This window comes from Esox lucius, chromosome 12, assembly GCF_011004845.1.
Source record: "Esox lucius isolate fEsoLuc1 chromosome 12, fEsoLuc1.pri, whole genome shotgun sequence".
NCBI lineage: Eukaryota > Metazoa > Chordata > Actinopteri > Esociformes > Esocidae > Esox > Esox lucius.
Window position 1 is genome coordinate 7197466 of NC_047580.1, and position 22726 is coordinate 7220191.

A 22726-nucleotide genomic window follows, 5' to 3' on the forward strand; every position below is an offset into this window, starting at 1 on the left:
TTCCTGGGAATACACAGAATAGGACCAGGGACAGCTCCCCAGAGGGTCTCAGTTATGCCCCAGGTTCCTGGGAATACACAGAATAGGACCAGGGACAGCTCCCCAGAGGGTCTCAGTTATGCCTCAGGTTCCTGGGAATACACAGAATAGGACCAGGGACAGCTCCCCAGAGGGTCTCAGTTATGCCCCAGGTTCCTGGGAATCCACAGCATAGGACCAGGGACAGCTCCCCAGAGGGTCTCAGTTATGCCCCAGGTTCCTGGGAATACACAGCATAGGACCAGGGACAGCTCCCCAGAGGGTCTCAGTTATACCCCAGGTTCCTGGGAATACACAGCATAGGACCAGGGACAGCTCCCCAGAGGGTCTCAGTTATGCCCCAGGTTCCTGGGAATACACAGCATAGGACCAGGGACAGCTCCCCAGAGGGTCTCAGTTATGCCCCAGGTTCCTGGGAATACACAGCATAGGACCAGGGACAGCTCCCCAGAGGGTCTCAGTTATGCCCCAGGTTCCTGGGAATACACAAAATAGGACCAGGGACAGCTCCCCAGAGGGTCTCAGTTATACCCCAGGTTCCTGGGAATACACAGCATAGGACCAGGGACAGATCACACACATTTACATTGAAGGCTTAATAAAAAGACAGTTTGCGGGAAAATGTGCAAGGCTGAACTCCCATGGCACAGGAGCATGACAGCGATGCATTAACATCTAAGGGAACACGCAGGAGTCATGACTACAGAGGTTCAAGAGGGCTCAGCACGATACATTCAACTAAAACAAGTGTGCCTTTGCCTGCGCTCAAAGAGAGTTGATTTTAGTTTGGCTTCATGGCATGACTTGTGTTTTGAAGTGAGACATTCATCTGGAGTGAGCGTTTGAGTCGCGCATCAACGTCACGTTAGTACAACCAAACCAGGCTTCTACTTTGTTTATAGCCAAACAGCAGTAATCTTACCGATGGATCAAGCGATTAGCGTCGGAATTTGTGAATTCTACATTCCTCTGCAGTAGAAACTTTGAAGAAAAAGCATCCCCAGTTCGTTATGGTAGTCATGAATTAGACCTTTGATTGTCCGTGTGTGTGTTTGTGTGTTTGTTCGCTGTTCTGAACTGTCTCTCTCCTCTCTGTCTCCGGTAGAAAGTGTCCCAGTACAGCATCATCGTCCAAGCAACGGACATGGAGGGAAACCTGAACTTCGGCCTGTCCAACACCGCCACCGCCATTATCTCTGTCACGGACATCAACGACAATCCACCGGAACTGACCTCTAGAACCGTGAGTGCCAAGGATGGAGACAGGAAGAGAGAGAAGGGATGAAGAGGGGGAGATGGGAGTGATGAAGAGGGTTAGGCGATAAAGGAATAGTTGACAGGAAAAGAGTGAAACAGGGAGGGGGAAATGCATGTCAGAGGGATCACAAACGCAACCTCCATCCCCCAGACGACAATACCCGACCGACTGGATGATGATCACAGCTGTGGTCATTGTGATGAGGGGTGTCGTTAGCGGGTATTGAAAAAACGGTTGTTCCTTCAGCCACAGAACCGCTGAAAGGTGTGGAATGGAGTGGTTGAACATTACCGCGGATACAGGCCTACATCCACCAGTCACGCAGGGATTGTGGATTTTTATAGATTGCAACACACAGACACATTTCTGTTTGCGCGCACACATGCACACATATAATACATACATACATAGCCTGGAGGCGCTATGCTCTCTGACATAGTCAATTTGTCAAGGGAAAGGAGAACTGACGATGGAGGTGGAAGAGGAGGAGGAGGGGAATAGAAGGAGGTGGGGGGAGAGTTGGAGGCTGGGGGAGGAGTAGTCTGGGAGGGGCACACAGGGAATAGAACCAATATTCCTGATAGCCGAGAAATGAGGAAACTCACAAGAGTGATGTGGTATGCCAATGTCTGGAATGGGAGAAATAGCTGTACATAACAGAGTGAACCTCTGGAAAAAGGCCTGCGATTTCTGCTGCGCTGTACACAACGTCACCTGGACTGTAAGCAGTTAAAGCAGTAATTACGGTTTGAAACAGAGATGCATAAAGCTGAGTGGACTTGGCGTTGGGATCCTGGGCGGCTATGTCCGGACCCGGAGCCATTGGTGATACAGTAAAACACTCATCCATCGAAAACTGACGAGAGAGAGATACTTTTCACACTGATCAGGGATTGTTGTTCAGTTTTGGCACGGGCAGTGTGAGTGTGTGTGTGTCTGTGTGTGTGTGTGTCTGTGTGCGCATGCGGGTGTGTCTCATTAACCCTGTGTCAGTCATTAAGGCGTGCTGAGCCCTCCGGTGGCCCAGGGGGCGATCTGAGCTGATTAATTCAGCTGTTTATCAGAGCTCCGCTGCAAAAGGAAACAGCTTACCCAGGTGGAGCGCCTCATGGCACAGTCATTAGGAGAGCGCTGAGAGGTTAGGAAGAAGGGGTGGGAGGAACCAAGGACAATTAGAGAAAGGGAGAGAGAGAGCTGAAGTCAGATAGACAGGATACATGGGAATGTAGGGGACAGGGACGACAGGAAAGAAAGTGTCATCAGCCAATGCAGCTTAAGACGATGATGCGGCGCTGTCTTTGTATTATCTACAGTATTTACACACGCCGCACTGTCTGTTCTAAGATGATGGGATGTCTTGTCAGCATTAGTTTTAGCGTGTGTGTTTTCAGAGGCATGGCGGACTTTATCCTCTGAGCTAGCGTTAGCGCCCTGGGGGCCATTAAGATCCTTATGAAGACGAGTTAGCGGGAGTCGCTAACCATGTCTCAGACGTGGAGCTCATTAGTAATCTGCTGCTCCACAGGCACACAGTGAGGAGAGGAGCGAGGAGGAGAAGAGGTGGATAGGGAGAAGAGGAGAGGATTGTGGGTTTCTATGTGAAGAGTTAGTAGATTTGGATACAAGAGAGAGACGGCGACAATAGTATTATGATATGGTTATAGACAAGAACAGTAAATATGTACAGTATTAGAAATCGTTGTAGCCTGGTGAAGCTATATTTTGGATGATAAACATTAAACATCCATTGATACCAGCAGCTCTTTTCATGCCTATAGGAGCAGGAAAACGTAGTATATTCAAAATAGCTGCAGAGGTTAGCTCCTGACGTTTCCAAATCGCATATGCAAGTGTAGCTGCTGTTTTGGAGATAACAGGTTTTCATCCGACGGCAAGAACATGATAAACTACTCAAGCTATTCTGTGTACACAGGAAAAAGCGAACCCAGTCAGGGCTTCTGTAAACCAGACCACCTTTTCGCCGCGTTGGGGTTGTACATTTACAGTGGTCCATTGACAGTAGTCTCATCCACCGTATTTATGGGTGTATAAGTGCATTTCAGTCACCCGGCACAGATGGCATGGAGCTAAATAAATGATGTGGCTCATATTGACGATGATCTGCCTTGTTATTTTGCAGCGTGGAGGTCTTGGAGCCGCGATGAGCGGAGCAATTTTTACAAGCTCCGTCTATAAATCACCCAGTTCGCCAGCATGCTACATAAAAGCCATTTTGTCGACAACCCAGGCCATTATGCAAATATTTAGTGTTTGCAGTAAACCCGATAAATCTGTCAAAGTGTCCCAGAAATAGAAAGTTTGGGGAATTTCTCTTTAATGTTACAGATTAATATTTCATCAGGCCCATCAGAGGCTGGCCTATTTTTCAAGGCAGGCAGGCGCTGGTTGGGCGCTTATGTGTTTCAAAGTGGCTGCCTTTGTCTGTTCTGTGTGTGTGTTTGTGTGCAATAGAGAGACTGTGTGTGTGTTTTATTTTTTATTTTTCATCTGTTATTGTGTGTGTTTGTGTGTGATAGAGAAAGACAGAAAGTGTGTGTGTGTTTTAGTTTGTATCTCATACCTGTAAGTGTGTGTGTGTGTATGTATTTTTGCACCCCATGCTCCAGTATCACCTGAACTCCTCGACGAAGCTTCCAGTCACCCCAACGTGGCCCTCACCCCTCAACGCTCCCTCTGTCTCCCCCTCCACATTCCTCTGAGGCCTACAACACCTGGCCACAATTGCTCCCTGCGCTCCACAATTCTTCCGGTTACAGAAACAGCTAAGCAGACAGACACGTGAAAGTGGACTATGTACACACACACACACTGTATCCAGTCCTAGAAGACGAAAAGGACCACCCCAGATCACTCTGTTTTCTGAAGAATGTCATTGGTTCTCTAGACAGCCCTCTTGCAGCAGCTTTTTAATCTGCCTCTGTGTGTGTGTCTGTGAGGGCTTGGCAGGGTATTATGGTCTGTCTTCAGTGTTCAGGCCAGGGCTTTACTCTTTGATATCCCCCACGCACCCCTAAGAGGCTCAGTGACTCCTCCACGCCTGTTACCCGTGACGACACAGTGACTCCACGCGGTGCTTGCTGCCTGTTGCTACAGGAGCCCGGGCTGTTGGCCCAGCGATGGCTTGCCGATCAGGCATCGATAAGGGCCGATGAACAGCAGAGGTATGAGGATGTTCGGGGGGGAGGGGTTGACAAGGTCCGGGCAGACTCAGGATCATCTGTGTCCATAGAGAGAGATCCCGGACCGCAGAAGACCCAGGCATCTTGTGTGTACGGGCTTATCGGGACTTAGCACATGGGTTTCTGCAGCAGGAGGACATCTGAAACCCACTCAGACGGAGACACAAAACAAATGCCCGATGCCACTTAAGCCCTCCCAAAAGAAGGCCCTCGTCTCTCCCTCCGTTCTAGTCTCTCAGATGACCAGAATTGTAAATGGCTCTGCCAACATGGGGTAACAATAAGAACAAGGCGATACGTTGGAACAGGGAGAGGATGGTGTTGAGTTTGTTTAAAACTCCAGAGTTTGTTGAGGTATGACAAAATGAAGCCATTTGACGGTCTCCTCATACAAAGGAGAAAAGGTGATGGGGAATGCAGATGAGGAGGAGAGTTATAGGGAAATGCAGAAGTTGAGGAGGTGAAGGAGAATGTAAGAATAACATTTCTAACTTCATCGAAACTCCTCTTCCCTCTCCCCCACAGTTTTCAGGCGAGGTTCCAGAGAACCGGGTCAACGTTGCGGTCGCCAACCTGACTGTGATTGACCGCGACCAGCCGCGATCGCCTAACTGGAATGCCGTTTACAAGATCATCAGCGGAGATCCAGTAGGTCACTTCAGCATCATCACCGACCCACACACCAATGATGGCATGGTTACTGTGGTGAAGGTAAGACCTTGCGACCCGAGTGCCACGTTATTTCATAACACTAGCTGTGGAGTGTGTTGTCAGCTATAATAACACATTTTCAGGTTTGAAGGTTATACTGAATCAAGGCTAATGTAAGAATAACAGAGATAAATATAATAATTTTGTCATTTTAATTTGGACATAATAAGTTAAAATAAGTTACAAAGCAACTTATGTAAAGCTACTTTATTAACATTAAGTGATATTTTGTAAGTATCAAAATAGCACCAACTCTGTCACCACTGTGTTTGCTACATAGTTACTAGGCATCTTAAAATAAATTGATGCTCACATTTATTTTGAGGTTTGTACTGAAAACGCCTGATATCGGATGGGCAGTATTGCAGTTCAAGCAGCAACTATTAAATCCAATAAAAACGACTGAAACTGAACCCAACCCCCCCCCACCCCACCCCCACCCTTCTACCCGGACCTGTTAATCACGACAGTGTTGCCAACACGCTTCCTCAACACGTCCGCACGAAGGTCAAGGTGGAAGGGGGTTCTCATGGCAGTGTGATCTAGGGCACATTCCCGAGCGTCTTCCCAGTCACATGACACGTCCCCGTGTGAGGTTGATGCAGTAGGCGCGCTTTGCTTCCATTCATCTGTGTTGCGTGTCAGAACTATAAGTCAATACGTGTCGGCCGGGGGCCTTACACTTGGGGTGGGTGGTGGGGGTGTAAGGACACAGCGCAATGAGGGCTTTGACTTTGAAACCCACTAGCAAAGTCTGCATGAGGGATAAGAAAGCAGCCCCGCAGGTCCTTTACAAGCCTGTGGGCACGCACGCCTGCACACAAACACGCGCTGTGTGTGCGCCCGCGTATAAAGCACTGGGCGGACTCACACATGCTTAAACACACGCACGCGCACAGAATGGCTTCTAAGACCACTGCAGCAAATTAGATATTGATTTCTCAATTACGATCGGTGTGTTTTCAGTGCTCTCATAATGTTCCAGCTACTGTGGTAAATAGGTGCAACAACACAGCCGTGTCTTTTAAGGGCCTCTCAGGGAGTAGTAAAGTTAGAATTGGCTGTATAATAATCCCATCCATTTATAGCTTTAGCCACAGGTGTGTGTGCACGTGTGTGCGTGCGGGTGTGCGGGCATGTGTGTGCTTGTACAGGTTTTACTATCCTGATGGGGACCAGAAATCCCTTCAAGGATAGGTAAACAAGGGCAGCTTGACCTGTGCTTGTTTTACTATGCTTGAATGGTGCTTGAAATGTCAGTGTTGTTGATTCAATTCCCAGGTGGGATAAGAGCATCCGACAAATGAGTAATATGTAAAATGTACAGATAATTGGACATAGTGTAGCCAGTTAATTTTGGATCTGCCCCTGGGGTCCCACTGTTGATCCTCTTCCTGTCGTTCGAACTCAGAGCTCACACCGTCCAATTATATTTTTAGAAATGGCAATACCAGCTCTTTATTTTCCTCAGCATTTGGCATTCCGGTACTTTTCTTTATCTGCAGACGTAGCTTTTTTAGAATCGTTTTCTCTTCTCCGCCCATTTCCCCGACGTGGACTTGAGCAGGCAGGTGCGCGGGCAGCCTTAAGCTGCCATGGCAACCCTAGGGAGATTATCAAGAAAATCTTAGAATAAGATCCAAGACCCCCGCCCCACTCCCTCGAGGGGAAGCGATGGGGGGAAGCGTTGTGAGGAATAGAAGACGTAAACAAGAATGCTTTAAGTCTCTCCGGGGACAGGAGCCGAAATGGCTACTGTCTCTAATCGGTTTCACATCAGACAACCTGCAGCGCATAGGTAACAGGGAAACATCACAGACACATTAAAATCGAAGCGGGGTGTGTGTTTACCAGGGAGGCCTCTTTGGTTGAGTGCAGGCATTATACACTGACACGGCTCACATGTTTACCGAGACGACCCAACTGGGACCTGCGCGGCTCCATCAACAACAACCGGGGGCTTAACCTGCACATATCCACAGAACTTCCTGAAGGCCCAGAATCAACATGTATACATTCTGGACTGAAACACAGGCATCGAAGGTGAATAAATCACAGGTGAATAAATAAAACGCGAACACGCACAGGCGGGCACCATTTTGCCTTTAATCAATTATTAGGACATGTAAATTGAAACGACAGAGGTGGCTACACCAAAGAGAATTAAGGAGGAGAAAGGGGAAGTGGAGAAATGAGAGAGGGGAGGAAGGTGAAAGGAGAGAGGAGGAGGCAGGGTAGACGATGGGGGGAGAGAGGAGAAGAAGGAAAGGAGGAGCTGGGGGAGGTTTATGATGAAAGCAGCTAAAATCAGAATCAGGCAGGTGAAGAGGGCAGGGGATGTGGGGGAGGTGGAGGGCGGGGTACTGACTGATAGAAGGTGGAGGCCCAGGTCTCGGACCTCTAACCTCTGGCTCGTCACTCCTGGCCCAGGGCGTGTTATGTGTTAGTCAGCCCGCAGGCGTCAGGCCTCCCTATGCCCTGAACACCACTGGCTTCGGATCAAAGACCACAGAGCATGTCCCGCCTTCCAATAGGGCCTCGGCACACCCATGTTTCCCACACGGACACACGCGCACACTGCCGTGGCATCTGTCAGATCCAATCCCCTCGTCACCGTGGCTGCTTGATTATAAATTCTTTATATGTTGCCGCCCGCCGTGTCCGTTAGCGGCTAACACTAAGTCAAAGCAACACACAGATGTGTTCCAAATCATTACTGTCACCATCAAACACAGCAGACGCCAGCCCCTGGGCGCTAATCATCAGCCGTACCCAGAGCCATCCGGCGTGGCACAGCACCCGACACCCGACGGTGTTTGTCCGGTGTATTTCTGGTTTTTATTGGAACCTGGGATGATGGTGTCTTTATTAAGGCAGCCCAGAGCTGTCACTTTGTTTTAGGCTCGCACGGCAGACCGTCCATGTAGATGACCGGAGATAGCCAGACACGTGCCAGTACGCATGCACACAGGAAGTCAACCCAGCGTGAACTGAGCACAGTGTCCCAGCCGCATTATATCGGTCTCATCCGGTTCGTCTCAGGATAGCATATTTCTTTCTTTCCTGCTTCAGACCTTCTGCGTCTGTCCATTTCTCTGCCTTCTCAGGTGTTTTCTTCAGTTCTTTTTTGTCTTCCATTTTGTCTTCAGCTTTTCCTGTTCTTCTCATTGTCTGTAGTTGTTAATGCCATGCTATGACCTGGACGTTTAATGGAGTCGATGACCAGTTCTAACCTGACACCTCCCTTCTCTTCCCCACCCTCATCCCATCAAAGCCGGTGGACTTTGAGCAGAACCGGGCCTTCATGCTGACGGTGGTGGTCAACAACCAGGCCCCACTGGCCAGCGGGATCCAGTCGTCCCTCCAGTCGACGTCGGGGGTCACCATCTCCGTGGTGGACGTCAACGAACCGCCATTCTTCCCCTCCAACCCCAAGAACATCCGGTTTGAGGAGGGTGTGCCCGCCGGCACTTCGCTCACCACCTTTTCTGCCAGTGACCCAGACCGCTTCATGCAGCAGACTATCAGGTACAGGACACACACACACACACACACATGCGCGCACGTTTTAGGTGCGGATGTTATGATTTAAAAATTAAAAAAATTCTGTATTCATACCCTAACGACTCACCCGAGGCTGCGGCGGCAGTCATTTTGTGTAAATGATGAGGTGATTTCATGATCTTCCCTGGCTGTGCTGTTGAGGAATCTGAGCAAGCCCTAGAGCACATTAGAGCTGTTTTGTTTGGAGCACAATGCTTCAACCCCGCCATAAGACAATTACTGCTGTTGTTTACGCGACACCCAGAACCACTCATTATAAATTGCAATTTAGGTCAGATAGGCATCATCTAAAAGCTTATTTTATTGTCGACATGACTAGCTGAGTTATAAAATACAATCTTACAGTGTTAGGCTTTAATAAGGCAATTCAGAGAAACAGATCGCAATTTAGTTCGATCTTGATTTGCGATTAAATCCAGGTGTGTTTTCTGTGGTGACAAAAATGTCTCCTTCTGTTCAGTACCACTGACATTGCTAAAAAAGATCAGTTTCCAATAATGTACAGGTTTTTCAAAAGGTCTTTGTTCATAACCACTAAAGGCCACTCAAAGGTATCAAAAGTCAGCTATGACTAAATTATCCAACTCTCTGTAACACAATAAGTCTTTTGAAAGAGGTCTTTTGAAATGTTAATAGCTCTCAACACATCGTCCATTGTTTCCATTAACATTGGTACAGCCCTAACATCCTGGTTATCCTGATCACAGAAGAAATTCAGTATAGCCATGAACTGGACTGAAGTTTCAGTTTTTTCTCTCGCTTGGTAAAAAGCAGCTTACAGAAGTCCTGCTTTATGTATTCCCTTGCAGTACACTATTTGTTACAATGGAGATGTGTGACATGTGATCTTCCAATCTGTGATCAATCTCTTTCGTTGTTAAACCTCCCGCGGGGGCATGGCTAAGGAAGTTGATAATGGCAGTTACTCTCATTACTCTCCACTGAGCATTAACAACGCCTGTTCCTCTGTTTAAGAAGTCTGCTTCTGAGGGGAAGGACAGTAGATCTTCTCATTAGCCTGGACATGGCTAAAATCTTCAGAGGTGTACGAATAACTAGGAGTACAAATTGGGGATGTTTGGTCCAATGCCAGGATATGGCGCCATGTGCTTAGAAACCGCTCTGCATATAACGTACAGCAGAGACCAAGTACAGTGGATATAAAAAAGTCTACACACCCCTGTTAAAATGCCAGGTTTTTGTGATGTAAAAGAATGAGACAAAGATAAATCATGTCAGAACTGTTTACACTTTTAATGTGACCTACAATGTGAACAATTCAATTGAAAAACAAACTGAAATCTTCGAGGGGAATTTTTTTTAAATAAAAACCTTACAATAACCTGGTTGCATAAGTGTGCACACCCTTATAACTGGGGACATGGCTGTGTTCAGAATTAACCAATCACTTTCAAACTTATGTTAAATAGAAGTCATTACACACCTGCCATCATTTAAAGTGACTCTGATTAATCACAAATAAAGTTCAGCTGTTCTAGTAGGATTTTCCTAACATTTTCTTAGTTGCATCTCAGAGCAAAAGCCATGATCTGCAGACAGCTTCCAAAGTATCAGAGGGATCTCATTGTTCAGTCAGGAGAAGGGTACAAAATAATTTCCAAAGCATTAGAAATACCATGGAACACAGTGAAAACAGACATCATCAAATGGGAGATTTAAAATATGGCACAACAGAGACATTACCAAGAACTGGACGTCCCTCTAAAATTAATGAAAAGACGAGAAGAAAACTGGTCAGGGAGGCTTCCAAGAGGCGTACAGCAACATTAACGGAACTGTAGGAATTTCTGGCAAGTACTGCCCATATTTTTCCTATGAATGAGCTATGGCTTAGAGTGGCAAGACAGCCTTTTCTTACAAAGAAAAACATCCAAGCCTGGCTGAAGTTTGCAAAAACAAACATTAAGTCCCTTAAAAGCACGTGGGAAAATGTTATGGTCTGATGAAACCAAGGGTGAACTTTTTGGCCATAATTCCAAAAGGTTTGTTTGGTGTAAAAACAACACTGCACATCACCCGAAGAACACCATACCCACAGTGAAGCATGGTGGTGGCAGCATCATGCTGTGGAGCTATTTTTCTTCAGCTGGAACCGGGGCTAGTCAAGGTGGAGGGAAATATGAACAGTTCCAAATACCAGGCAGTTTTGGCACAAAATCCTTCAGGCATCCGTTAGAAAGCTGAAGATGAAGAGGAAGTTCACCTTTCAGCACGACAACGACCCAAAGCAGACATCCAAATCCACAAAAGCATGGCTTCACCAGAAGAAGATAAACATTTTGGAAAGGCCCAGCCAGAGCCCAGTCCTGAATCCAATTGAACATCTTTGGGGTGATCTGAAGAGGGCTGTGCACAGGAGATGTCCTCGCAATCTGACAGATTTGGAGCGCTTTTGCAAAGAAGAGTCAAGATGTGCCATGCTAATAGACTAAAAAGGTGCTAAAAAGGTGCTTCAACAAAGTATTAGTTTAAGGGTGTGTACACTTATGCAACTAGGTTATTGTGAGTTTTTTATTTTTTATTTTCCCCCTCAAAGATTTCAGTTTGTTTTTCAATTGAATTGTTCACGTTATAGGTCACATTAAAAGTGGAAAATGACATGATGTCTCTTTGTCTCATTCTTTCACTTCACAAGAACCTGGCATTTTAACAGGGGTGTGTAGATTTTTATATCCACTGTATTTAAAGGATGATTTTAAAAGCATGTCTTACCCAAAAGTACCACATGTAATGTCCAAAGAAGGAGTTCACCTCACAAAACATTTGTTTTCTTGATCCAAGTTTCTTTTGAAACTTAGGGAGACGTTTTCTCTTGCGGGCAAGCTACTGCTTTTGATCTTATTTACTCCAAACCAAAAAACACACAGAGAGAAACACTTAAATCAACCCCAAAATAATAATGAAATCATTTTAGTTGTAGAAGTGACGCTATTGAGCCAGTAAGCATCCCTAAAAACAGCATACTATGTATGTACCAATTTGCCCTCCACGTCATCCAAACCAATCCCCTTCCATGGCTAGCTGGATGGATGGACCTGGGTGGGCACCAGCCCTCCAACATCAGGTCGAGCAGCTGTTTCCATCCAGATTGACCAGCAGTTTCAGTAAAAAAAAGAAGTAGACCTTTTAAGGATGAATATACTATAGGTCATCAATAATGACAGTCCGACTGACCAATGTGAGTATGTGAGGAGTGAAGATGGAATGCAGTGAGGAGCAGAGTATGCGTAATTTGGCTTGAGTTCAGAGCAGTTTGGACTGGCAGCTATGCTTCCCGCTCCACTTCAACTCTGGTAGCGCTTAGCTAAGGGTTCTGGGCATGCCCTGCACAGTGTTTTCTTTATCACCCTTTATAGATTGTGGCATACACTATGCTGCTGAAATATTCAATGTTGAGTGCTTTTGAATAGCATAATTGAAAACTAAATGCTAGCCTACATAATCAAAGGTTGATTAGTGTTTGTTAAATTATTTTCTTAAAGAAAATAATGGGCCGATGTGGTGAGGCAGTTGTTTCCTGTGAGAGTGGAGCAATTTCTTTACTGCGGAGCGGGAAAAATAACATTTGCCCCCGGAGCAGCAAGAACTGTTCAGTGGGCGAGTGGGATTTTACGATGCTCAGCTATGCTCCCATACTCTGGTCATTGCTATACACTGATGGATAAAAGAGATTGAGCTAAGCATTTCCTTGCAAACAATGACGTTGAGTATGACTCCTATTTGAAGAGTAGTCTAAGCCCATTCTGAAATGTAATAATAATATTCACTGTAGCTTTGTGTTCACCCCAAAGAATGTCTCTTTTGAGATTATGAATAGGCCTAATTAAATGACTGCCTATTAAAATGTAGAATCCTACAGATGTGATAAACAAAACTGCTCTATTTGTCAAGTCATGACAGCTTTATCACAAATTTAAAATGGGCTGCTTGATAGTGGAAGTTGTGAAATATAGTTACTATTCATGAGCTGCAGTTTTTGAAAAAAGAAATGAGTTGTGTCAATTATTGTTTTGGTTAGCGTACTGCTCGACCTACAGTATTTTGTCATTTATAATGGGCTACAATCCTTACTTAAGTGAGGCGCCAGTTTGTAAAAGGCAACAAACGCTATTTATTATGGTGTTATTTATATACTGGCCTGCACAATATTAACAAAACGTTTGTCCCGAGGCCAAACCCACTTGCTGATCCCTGATACAAAGTATTGGTCATTTGTTTGCCTTGCCTATACGACATCGACATTGTATTAATTATAATCCACAATGTCTGATCTTTCAAAATACATAAAGTCCAATTAGTTTACAGTGTTTTCTTGGGTTCTGAGTGTAAAGCGCTATGTTTGAATGCAAGCACACGCAAACACACACACACTTTTTTCAACACCTGGTTAAGCAGTGACTCAGACTATTTACTGCTTTTAAGATCCCATTGCCGACTGAGCAGGTTTCCAGTCCAAATTAGACATCTAATTTGAAGCCGCCATCTATGTCACTGTCTTGCAGTGCAGTTGCACCATTGTGGCCAGTACTTCAAAGCTTGGTCACATTATAGCCACATTGGTGAGGTCCGACAGAAAGAGGTGCAAAATGTCTCAGCACCACCTGGAGTGAATGGGTAGGATGTTAGACAAGGTTGCCTGGTCTCATCGCGCTCATTGTGGGCGGTCTGGATCCTGTAATCAACATTGTTGACCAGAGAATGAGCTCTCCTCCAGGCTTATAGCAACTGGTGAATACTACCACATTGAGCAAACATTGCGAAAAGAAGCAAAACGGATTGGTAACATGAGCGTCGGAGGGCACTTGTCCGTCTCGGACAGTACCTAACAGGCAGTGAGTTGTTGCAAGGAAGGAAGGCTGTAATCGTTATGAAAATTGGGAGGGGAGAAAAATGTGGTAAGATATGATGGATGTCCAGTCAATCAGTATTTTGTTGTTGTTTGTTTTTATGCCTTTGCTTAACCTTAACCCTTAACTGAACCCCTTGGAAGGAATACCTAAAGGCAACCAGGAAGTTCACTGAGTTGTAATCCCTCTGCTGTTCTGGTACCAGCTTGGCAGTAAAAAAAAAAAGGCATTTCTAACCACTTCACCTGTAGACATTTACATCAAAATCCAATGTTTATCACCACTTCACCTGTAGACATTTACATCAAAATCCAATGTTTATCACCACTTCACCTGTAGACATTTACATCAAAATCCAATGTTTATCACCACTTCACCTGTAGACATTTACATCAAAAACCAACCTTGATCACCCCTAGTGAATTTGTCAGACACTAGCTGTATCGACAGTGGCCAGGTGCCATCTTACTTGCATGGCTCCAAAAAGTGATAGAGAGAGGAAGAGTGAGATGGTTGTGAAAGGAAGAATGAGAAGAAAGAAGGTGGGGTTGCTTCTTGGCGCGTCTCTCTGGTCCAGTGTGCCAGCTCTCGGTGCCAACACAGGACACTGCATGCGAAGGGCACCTGGGTTAATGGGGAGCGGTACCCCCTGCATGGGGAATCAGAGCCTTGTGTATTCTAAAGGTAGAGACAGAACACACAATCAAACTCACGCACACACACACACACAAACACACACACGCTCAAACACACACACACTCAAACACAGACACACTCAAACACACACACACCCAAACACACACACTGGAACGCAGCACCTGGCTTCAGCCCAAAGGCCTGACACAGCACTCTGTACACCTGCAGTGTTCCCTGGGCTCCACAGTGTTGGCAGTGAATCTAAACCAACCTTTAAATGACCACCTGGCTTTTTAAAGGCTGCCTGTGGAGTACTGCAGTCGATTCACTTCCTCGCAGTCAGCTGAGCTATGACATGATTATGTTAATTATGATGAAATTTTTCGCCCCAACATAAACACCCTAAACACAGTCTTTGAGAGAAGTGTTTGTGTGTGTGTGTGTATGTGTGTGCTTGAATATGTGTGTGTTTGCAAGTGATCCAGGTGTATGTTTATATATAATGAAACGTAACAAATCATTTAAGTTTAAGTTACTTAGGTTTATGTTAGACTTAGGTTTATGTTAGACTTAGGTTTATGTTAGACTTAGGTCTAGGGCTAGGGAATAGACAACATGTCTAGTTTTGTGTTATGTGCTGGTTCTCAGGCTGGTCTTGTGATGAGCCTCAGTTTGATCCAGGCCCTGTAACTACATGATCCTCCTTTCACCTCCACCAGTACTAAACCCAGAATCTTCTCATCATGTACCTTTTTCCTCTCTATTCTGTCTCCCATTCTTTGTTGGTCTGTTATACTTTTTTCCCTCATTTTGTGGCAGGCAGAAATATCGTGCCAATTCCCAATCACAGCCCTCTGCATCCTCCCCCAAAAGGATGGGTCGCCTATTTTCATCAGAGAGGTCTTTGAAACCTTGAATAATGGTCTCCAATTTAGGGAAATTACTCTATTATTATTATTATTTATTTTTTTGCCAGGAAATATTCCACTGTGTCTCAGGTTATACTGGAGGGATTGCACAGCTTTTCCACTACAGGGAGCCAGCTTTTCCTGTGTCTATCCTTGTCAGTGGTAAGGATGTTCTAAATGAGCCTGTACTTTGTATTTGTATGGTTTTGATCATTAAATGGTTTAATAGTTTGCCATGGTGTGCTATCAATTTAGGGCCATGTAGAACTGCCATATCGGTATTGCTTGCTGCTTCTGTTTCCTAGTAGTTAATGTAGTTACATTTTGACTGTTGTAATTTGGTTTATTCTGATTGATTGGATGTTCTTGTCCTGGGGCTTCAGGGTGTGAGTTGAACTGATTTGTGAACTCAGCCCCAGGACCAGGTGTTAGTAGAACCAGTTTGTGAAGTCAGGACCAGGTGTTAGTAGAACTGGTTTGTGAACTCAGCCCCAGGACCAAGTGTAAGTAGAACTGGTTTGTGAACTCAGCCCCAGGACCAGGTGTTAGTAGAACTGCTTTGTGAACTCAGCCCCAAGACAAGGTGTTAGTAGAACCAGTTTGTGAACTCAGCCCCAGGACCAGGTGTTTGTAGAACTGGTTTGTGAACCAGGTGGATCAAGGGACTCTTCTCTTTACTCAGTTGTTGGGGCTCCCAGGACTTGGCAATGATATGAAAGGGGGTCACTGTATTTTAAGTGATTTTAAAATGTTATTACTGGTGGATTTTGGCCAAATTAGTTTTCCTCTGTACATCAGAGATCTCTGCATGCAAGATATCAATGAGGTGCCTGGTCCCACTGAGTGGAATTTAGCTTTGAAAGGAACCCACACCTCGCTGCCACCGGAGCAACTGGTTCAATTACACACTGAATTTGTTTTAGTCAAGTTTTAATCAATGTGTATCTGTTTTTCAATGGCACAGATTACAGGGCATGCTTTATCACTCAGTTCATCTATCAACTCATTTAGGTCCAAGGATGTCTACAGTGTAGTTGTGCTACGTGCAGTACTCTATGTCAGAGAAATTAGCTTATGTGAGTAAGCATACAATTCCGCCTTTTTCTTTCCTTTCCAAAAAAGTCGAAAAGGAATGTTTTGAGTGAGGAACAGAAGGGTTCAATTTAAGTGACCACTGCAAATTGAACGCTTCTGTTCCTCACTCAAAACATTCCTTTTCATTTTTTTTGGAAAGGAAAGTGGTCTCTTAATTTTAGTTTTAGTCAGCTATTTAGTAGTTGGTGTATTTCTATATCACTCCTACAAATTTGACTCTAGCTTTCAAAGAGTGTGTGCTATTAGCAAATACTATTTAGACATAGGTGTGAAGGAACATATATTTGTTTTCTGTTTCTCTCACATGCTTTGCGTTCCATGTTTAAAGGGACTCTGACAATATTGCAATTCCAAGCAATGCATGTTTTCTTTTATACTCTGTTATCAACAGGCAGGTATTTAACCTCTGAATTGTAGTGGCTATTCATGCTAACACCAGGGCTTGTATGTTTTTCTAGAATGGTGGCCAATTCATTCATGTAAATAATCAAGAGTGGCAATGTGGCAACTCTGCCAAAGGCCACTCCTGGTTAAATAATTACGTGTCCAACCCTTGACGGTTTTGATTAGACACAGATGCCAATACTGTACGTACTCACTCATTCTATCTCTATCTCAATCTCTCTGTCTTTCAAACATTAAATAGCAATGTAAAGGGTTTTAACAATGTGAGAACTGTTACAAGTATGATCAGCAATGAATTAACAGATTGGAGTATTTTAGACTGATCCTGATTATCAATTAAATATTAGTGTTCTTTTGGATGGAATAGAAAGCCCCTCTTGCAATGTTTCTCAGATGATTTACTGCCTTGTTGAGGTTACCTGATGTGTTGATGTTTAGTCTGAGATAAGTGAAATTCAATTGGTTTCAACAGTTTCTGGGTCGAAAATATGGTGTGATCCTGACATCTGCACCTATTGTGTAAAACTATTAGTTGTGTCTTTCTGAAATTCAATGTCAGGGTCCAATCCTGACATAATTGTCTAGAAGATAGGCCTCCCTGTAGACATCTGACTTGGAATTGTTGATACTGTACGTATTGTCCATGAAACTCTCTCTCTCTCTCTCTCTCTCTCTCTCTCTCTCTCTCAGTCTCTGGAGAAGATCTAAACAAATTTGACAGTTAATTTCCCTTCAAATTAGTGTAAATTGGGTGTACATTATAATTTAGGAAGGCGCCAAAGTCACCATCTGGGTTCTCTATCTCACTGCAACACTCAATCCTCCCTATCTCTTTGCTTTTTGCCCTCCCTCACTCTCTCCCAATCCTCCTCAACAGGCCAGTGTTAGCCTGCAGTACATCTTGGAGATAAGTTGGGCTAGCTGAGGCAGCCTATGTTCTGTCACAGTCTGCTTCACACATTCACGTACACACTCCCTCCCTTTCTATCCCCGCCCCCTCCCCTCCCCGTCTCCCTTTTTGTCCCACTCACCCGCAAACACATGCTGATACGCACGTCTCTCAACCGCAGTTCATTCTCCTGCACATCCGGCGTGTTTCACCGTTGCTCCTCTCTGGCGTGTTAACAATCCAGCGGGACAGTTTGTCCAACTCGGCTTCCGATGAGGTTTCATTTGTACTGAAGTCCTTTCCACAGTGATTGGACTGAAAGGCATCAGGCTCGGATCATGCGGGGAAACTAATCAGGCCTATTTCGTTCCTATCTCTTGGACCGTCCTTCCTCAGAGGGAACGCAATCATACATAATCAACCTAATCTCCAAATGAAACGCGTGCCCATGCCGAAACCGCCGCAACCCGAATGGCGCCGCTGATTGACGGTTTCCCCTAACCCTTCTGGTGGCGCTCTGGATGCGATTTCACCGCCGTCAGCTGTCAGTCAATCACGGGGTGGGGGGAGGGCTTAGAGAGCTGATGTCTCTGTTGTTGTGGCTGAGGGAGATCAGACAAAAAAGAATAATGTGTAGAAGAATAGAGTTAAACAAAGTGACAAGCAGTAAGATAAAAATGCTATAAGGGGAAAAGCAAGAGTGGGAAATGGGAGGCGTCGGGGACCTTTGGAGAGTTGAGAGGTGGGAGGTCAGGGCTCAAACTTGACAGTTTCTCAAGACTACCGGCAGCCTTGCGAGTTCCAGGGGGTGACGGAGGATGGACATGGGCCAACATGCCGGGGGGTGGGGGGGGACACGTGGGAGGCTGGGAAGGGTGAGTCTGGCGTCAACTGTCAGGGCCAGACTAGCGATGCGTGGCGTGGCGTGGCGTGGCGTGGGATTGAAGATGCACACATAAATGATTACCCAGACCGCTCTGTCAAGGCCAGGAGGACATGTATTTCAGATTCTCAGGAAAAGGCTTTGAAAACTACATGGTTCATCCTCCTCTTCCTCTTCCCCACCATGATGTCCAGTTCACACATACATACACACACAAACATACACGCATACATACACACACAAACATACACGCATACATACACACACATACATACACACACATACATACACACACATACATACACACACATACACAGCCATTAATCACGACCACAAACCTGGTGGAAGAGAGACTGACCATGGTAAGGTGAAGATAATACAACAGAATATTAAGACTTATATTCTGTTAATGAATCACCTCTGCATCTCCTTGGCATCCTTTAAAGCATCAGAGCAAACAAGAATTGTCAGCTCCAGACTGGAGAGTAGCAATAAGAACCAGTTGAATGGAAGTATATTGTATATAAAACGGACTCCTGTCAACCACTAGGTTTCACTAGGTTTTCATATCAGCAATGCAATCACAGACCTGGCGGTGGTAACTGTGAAAGCACATTCCCTTTGTCATTAGGTCAGCTGGAAAAGGCAATAGTTTGTCTCCCATGGACCAGTCTGTGTGTTGCCACAGTCGAACCATGAGACAGAGGCAGTTGTCAGCTGTTGTCTTGGGGTTTGTGAAATCTCGTTCAACCGACATACAGAGCCTAGTAACACGACGCCACGAAGTGGAATTTGAAAGAGCAGTGTTTCAAATACGAGGCAGGGGAGAGAGTGAACCTGCGACAGTAGAGTTGGACGTGAAAATCTATCAAAATAAAGATAGGCGGGGGGTTGTGCTGACAAATCAGCCAATCACAACCAGTGCCTGTATCATCCAGGTTCCATTCCGGGGGGCCGTGTGAATGATCAGGTTCGACAGAGCGAGAGTGCCGACTGGTGGACGAGATTAGCACGTGTTCGCTGTGTTGTGTGCGTTTACTCAGCGTCTTTGTAAATCATGCGGGATCACGGAGGTTGGGGGCGGGTGACACATCAATCGGCCTACATTTACCTCGGCGCCCCTTTCACTGCGGCAGCCAATGTGGGTAACAGGGAGCAGTGACCGGGTCTAACCATTAGGTCTGACACGTCATCCTTCAGAGGCACGCGATCAGACTGAATCCCGGCTGAAAGTTCTGTGTTCCAACTGGAAATTAATTAAGAGGAAGTGATGTTTAAAGCGAGCCCCCGAGATTGAGATCTGCACTCAGGACCCACTGAGGTGTCCTTAATGCGCCCGATTGTTTAAAGAAAAGGTCTAATTACACAGCCCGTCTTCCCTTCAATGCCGTGGAAATTGACTTGCGCTGGAGTGCTATTATGCTCTTAATAGACTTGATATAAGTTTTATTCTAACTGCGTTAGGCACTGTTTGGGGGATTTAAATTTGGAGTGTCTGACTCTTGGGAACGGATCTTTGTCTAATATCACCGGCCCCTAATCGGCTTTTAATGTTACCGGTTAGAAATAGAGAAAAAGAAAGAAAGCGTGGGCTGAGAGGGTAGAGGACTATTTGTGACTATATTAGAGGTGTCTCTCTCTGCCTCTCTCAATCTCGCTTAGTCTCCCTCTTAAAATCACTCTTTCCTTCTTTTACTCCATCACCCCCTGTACAGCTCAGCAATCCCAGTCCCAGCCTTTTTGTTCCTCTCTCTCTCTTGCGTCCTCACTCTCTCCGTCCCTCCCTTTCTTCCTTCTCAGGCTTGACTGCCCTCCGCTGGAAACCCGGGGATCAACTTCCCCTGACAGACAAAGACAGAAACCTACAAAGGGAAGAAAAACACTAGTTGGATAGATACAAACAGAAAGGGAAAAAGACAACTCTGTAAGGCCGAACAGAAATAAACTCTTCTCGAAAGCCAAACATGTTTAATCAGATTCCATGGTCTTCCACCGGTACCAGCCTTCCAACCTCACCTACAGTCAATCTCAGCATCCCCCTCCAGCTCTCAGCTCCTTCTCCATCTTACCGTTTCTTTTATTCCGCCTCTAACGAACCTCCTCTGGCATGTTCCTGTACCGGGGTAGCTGGCCGCCGCACTGACTGAATGTCTCCCCCCTCATCCGGTTCCCAAGGCCATGCTCAACCTGGTATAGACCCGGCTAGCACAATGGGAACCCCCCCCCCCCTCGTTCTCCGTAGGGGGCAGATTACTCCCTCCATCCTTCACTCTTTCCATCCCTCCAGTTAGGCCCCTTTTCTCCAGCCCTTGTGGCGTGGTTGTGTGGGAATCGTGGTGGGACCTCCTGAGGGACAGTGTTAAGGTATTAGGGCCCAGGAAGCCCCTTTAAAGCTGTGAATGAGTTCCCTACATCGCTGCACGTACAGACAACACCGGAGTCCCACGGACCATATCAGGCGTGGTCATGGCTGAGTTTACAGGCGGGAGACAAAGAGCTAAATGAAGCAGAGTGCTAGAATGGGATCAGGGCATGCGTCAATATGTATTTTAGGTGAGACAAGGTGAGATTGAACAGGTGAGGATTGGACAAAGCGGTAAATCCCGTAGATTATATCCTTATCTCATTTCCCTCCTATCTTCGAATTATACACTCTCTTTCACACACACACACACACACACACACACACACACCCAAACAGAATTACCGGAATACACACATGTTCAGTGGCTCCGATGCAGTGGTACGGCGACTTGGAAAATAAGGTGATATCGACTGTGGGCATCAGGCGGTGGACGAGAAGTCGATGAAGGATTTACCTGTGAATGCGTGCGCACGCTCTCCAACTGGCGCACAATTGAACATCGCACCTGAAAAAAGAGTCCATTCCATTGATCGAGTCTCTGTTTGTTTGGCGCCGTGCTAATGTGCCGAGTCCTGTCCTCCCCCCGGCAGACGTAAAATGTACAGGACATGCGCTCTCTGCACTTTTTAGCCTGACTCCGTCTCCTCCCCTCCGTCTGTCCGTCTAGGTATTCCAAGCTGGCTGACCCGGCCGATTGGTTGTCCATCAACACCACCAACGGTCAGATCGTCACCACTGCAACACTAGACAGAGAGTCCATTTACGTAAAAGAAAACATCTACGAAGCCACCTTCCTCGCTGTGGACAATGGTAAGACCCAGCATGCGCTGCGTGTGTGTGTGTGTGTGCGTGTGCGTGCGTGCGCGTGCATGAGACTTCAGGGATAAAGTAAGTAGGTGCAAAGGATAGAGGGCTTGAGCCCAGACTAAACAAAAGCCGCTGTATTGATCCATTCTCCTTTCTTCCCTCGCTCTACCTCTCCTCTGTTCCTCTCCTCCTCTCCACTCTGTCCATCCGCTGCGTTGAGCGTGGCACATTCCGTCCGTTCTGCTACCCAGTCGAAGCTGGAGCTTAACCGAGCACAAACTCAATCACAGCAAACAAACAGCTCTCCTTTTTTTTTTCTCACTCGGAAGCAAACACACAAACAGAGTGCTTTTTCCTCTCCCAAAGTGCCTTATCAGTGACGCACAGAGCACTGGGTTGTTTATCTGAAGTTGGGACAGCTTTGAAGCGTGATTGACATGGCTTGCGCGTGTGTTGGCGTGTGTGTGTGTGTCTTGGCGTGTGTGCGTGTGTTGGCGTGCGCGCATCGGAAATGTTTTTTTGTGCGGCAGGGGTGGGGGTTTTGATGAGGGGAGAGGGTCAGATTAGACAGAGAACCTATTAGGGCTGACTTGCTCCTGTCATTTCTATGCCCCCCTCGCCACCGTTATTTTTTAGCATGTCTCTGGCCCTGAGTCTGCCTTAACTGGGCTCTGAGACTCCCCTTCTGTCTGCTCTGTTTCCACACCCCAGGCTACCACCTGTGGAACTGTTGCTACATTTTACTACACCTGTGTGGACCGACATTTGGCTGGGCCCGCTGAGGAAAAAAAACTGTCATTTTAGGTTTAGGGTCAAGGTTATGTTTTGAGGGTTATTGTTAGGTTTTGGGTTAGATGTAATGTTATTTTGAATGGGTATAAATTGTGTCCCCACCAGGGTAGATATTCCTGTAGTGGGTGTTTGTGGGTGTGTGGGTGAGGACCCAAGGATAGTAAAAAAGATGACTTTCTCAATTTCCAGGGGTTGAGGTCAGGTTTGGGTAAATATGACTTGGAAGGGGAATTCTTCACTGGGTTCCCACAAAGATTTTAAACCATAAAATGTGTGTGCGAGTGTGTGTGCATGCATCTGTTTATG

At 45.9% G+C, this 22726-nt stretch overlaps 1 protein-coding gene across 1 annotated transcript in view; it reads left to right on the forward strand.

Annotated features, from left to right (window-relative positions):
* The window catches only part of LOC105025739 (cadherin-4), a 300440-nt gene that overhangs the window by 260663 nt on the left and 17051 nt on the right, over nt 1-22726 (forward strand). Inside the window, 4 exon segments of the mRNA XM_010896667.5 lie at nt 1145-1282; nt 5023-5208; nt 8483-8736; nt 21489-21631. Coding sequence (XP_010894969.3) covers nt 1145-1282; nt 5023-5208; nt 8483-8736; nt 21489-21631 — 721 coding nt within the window.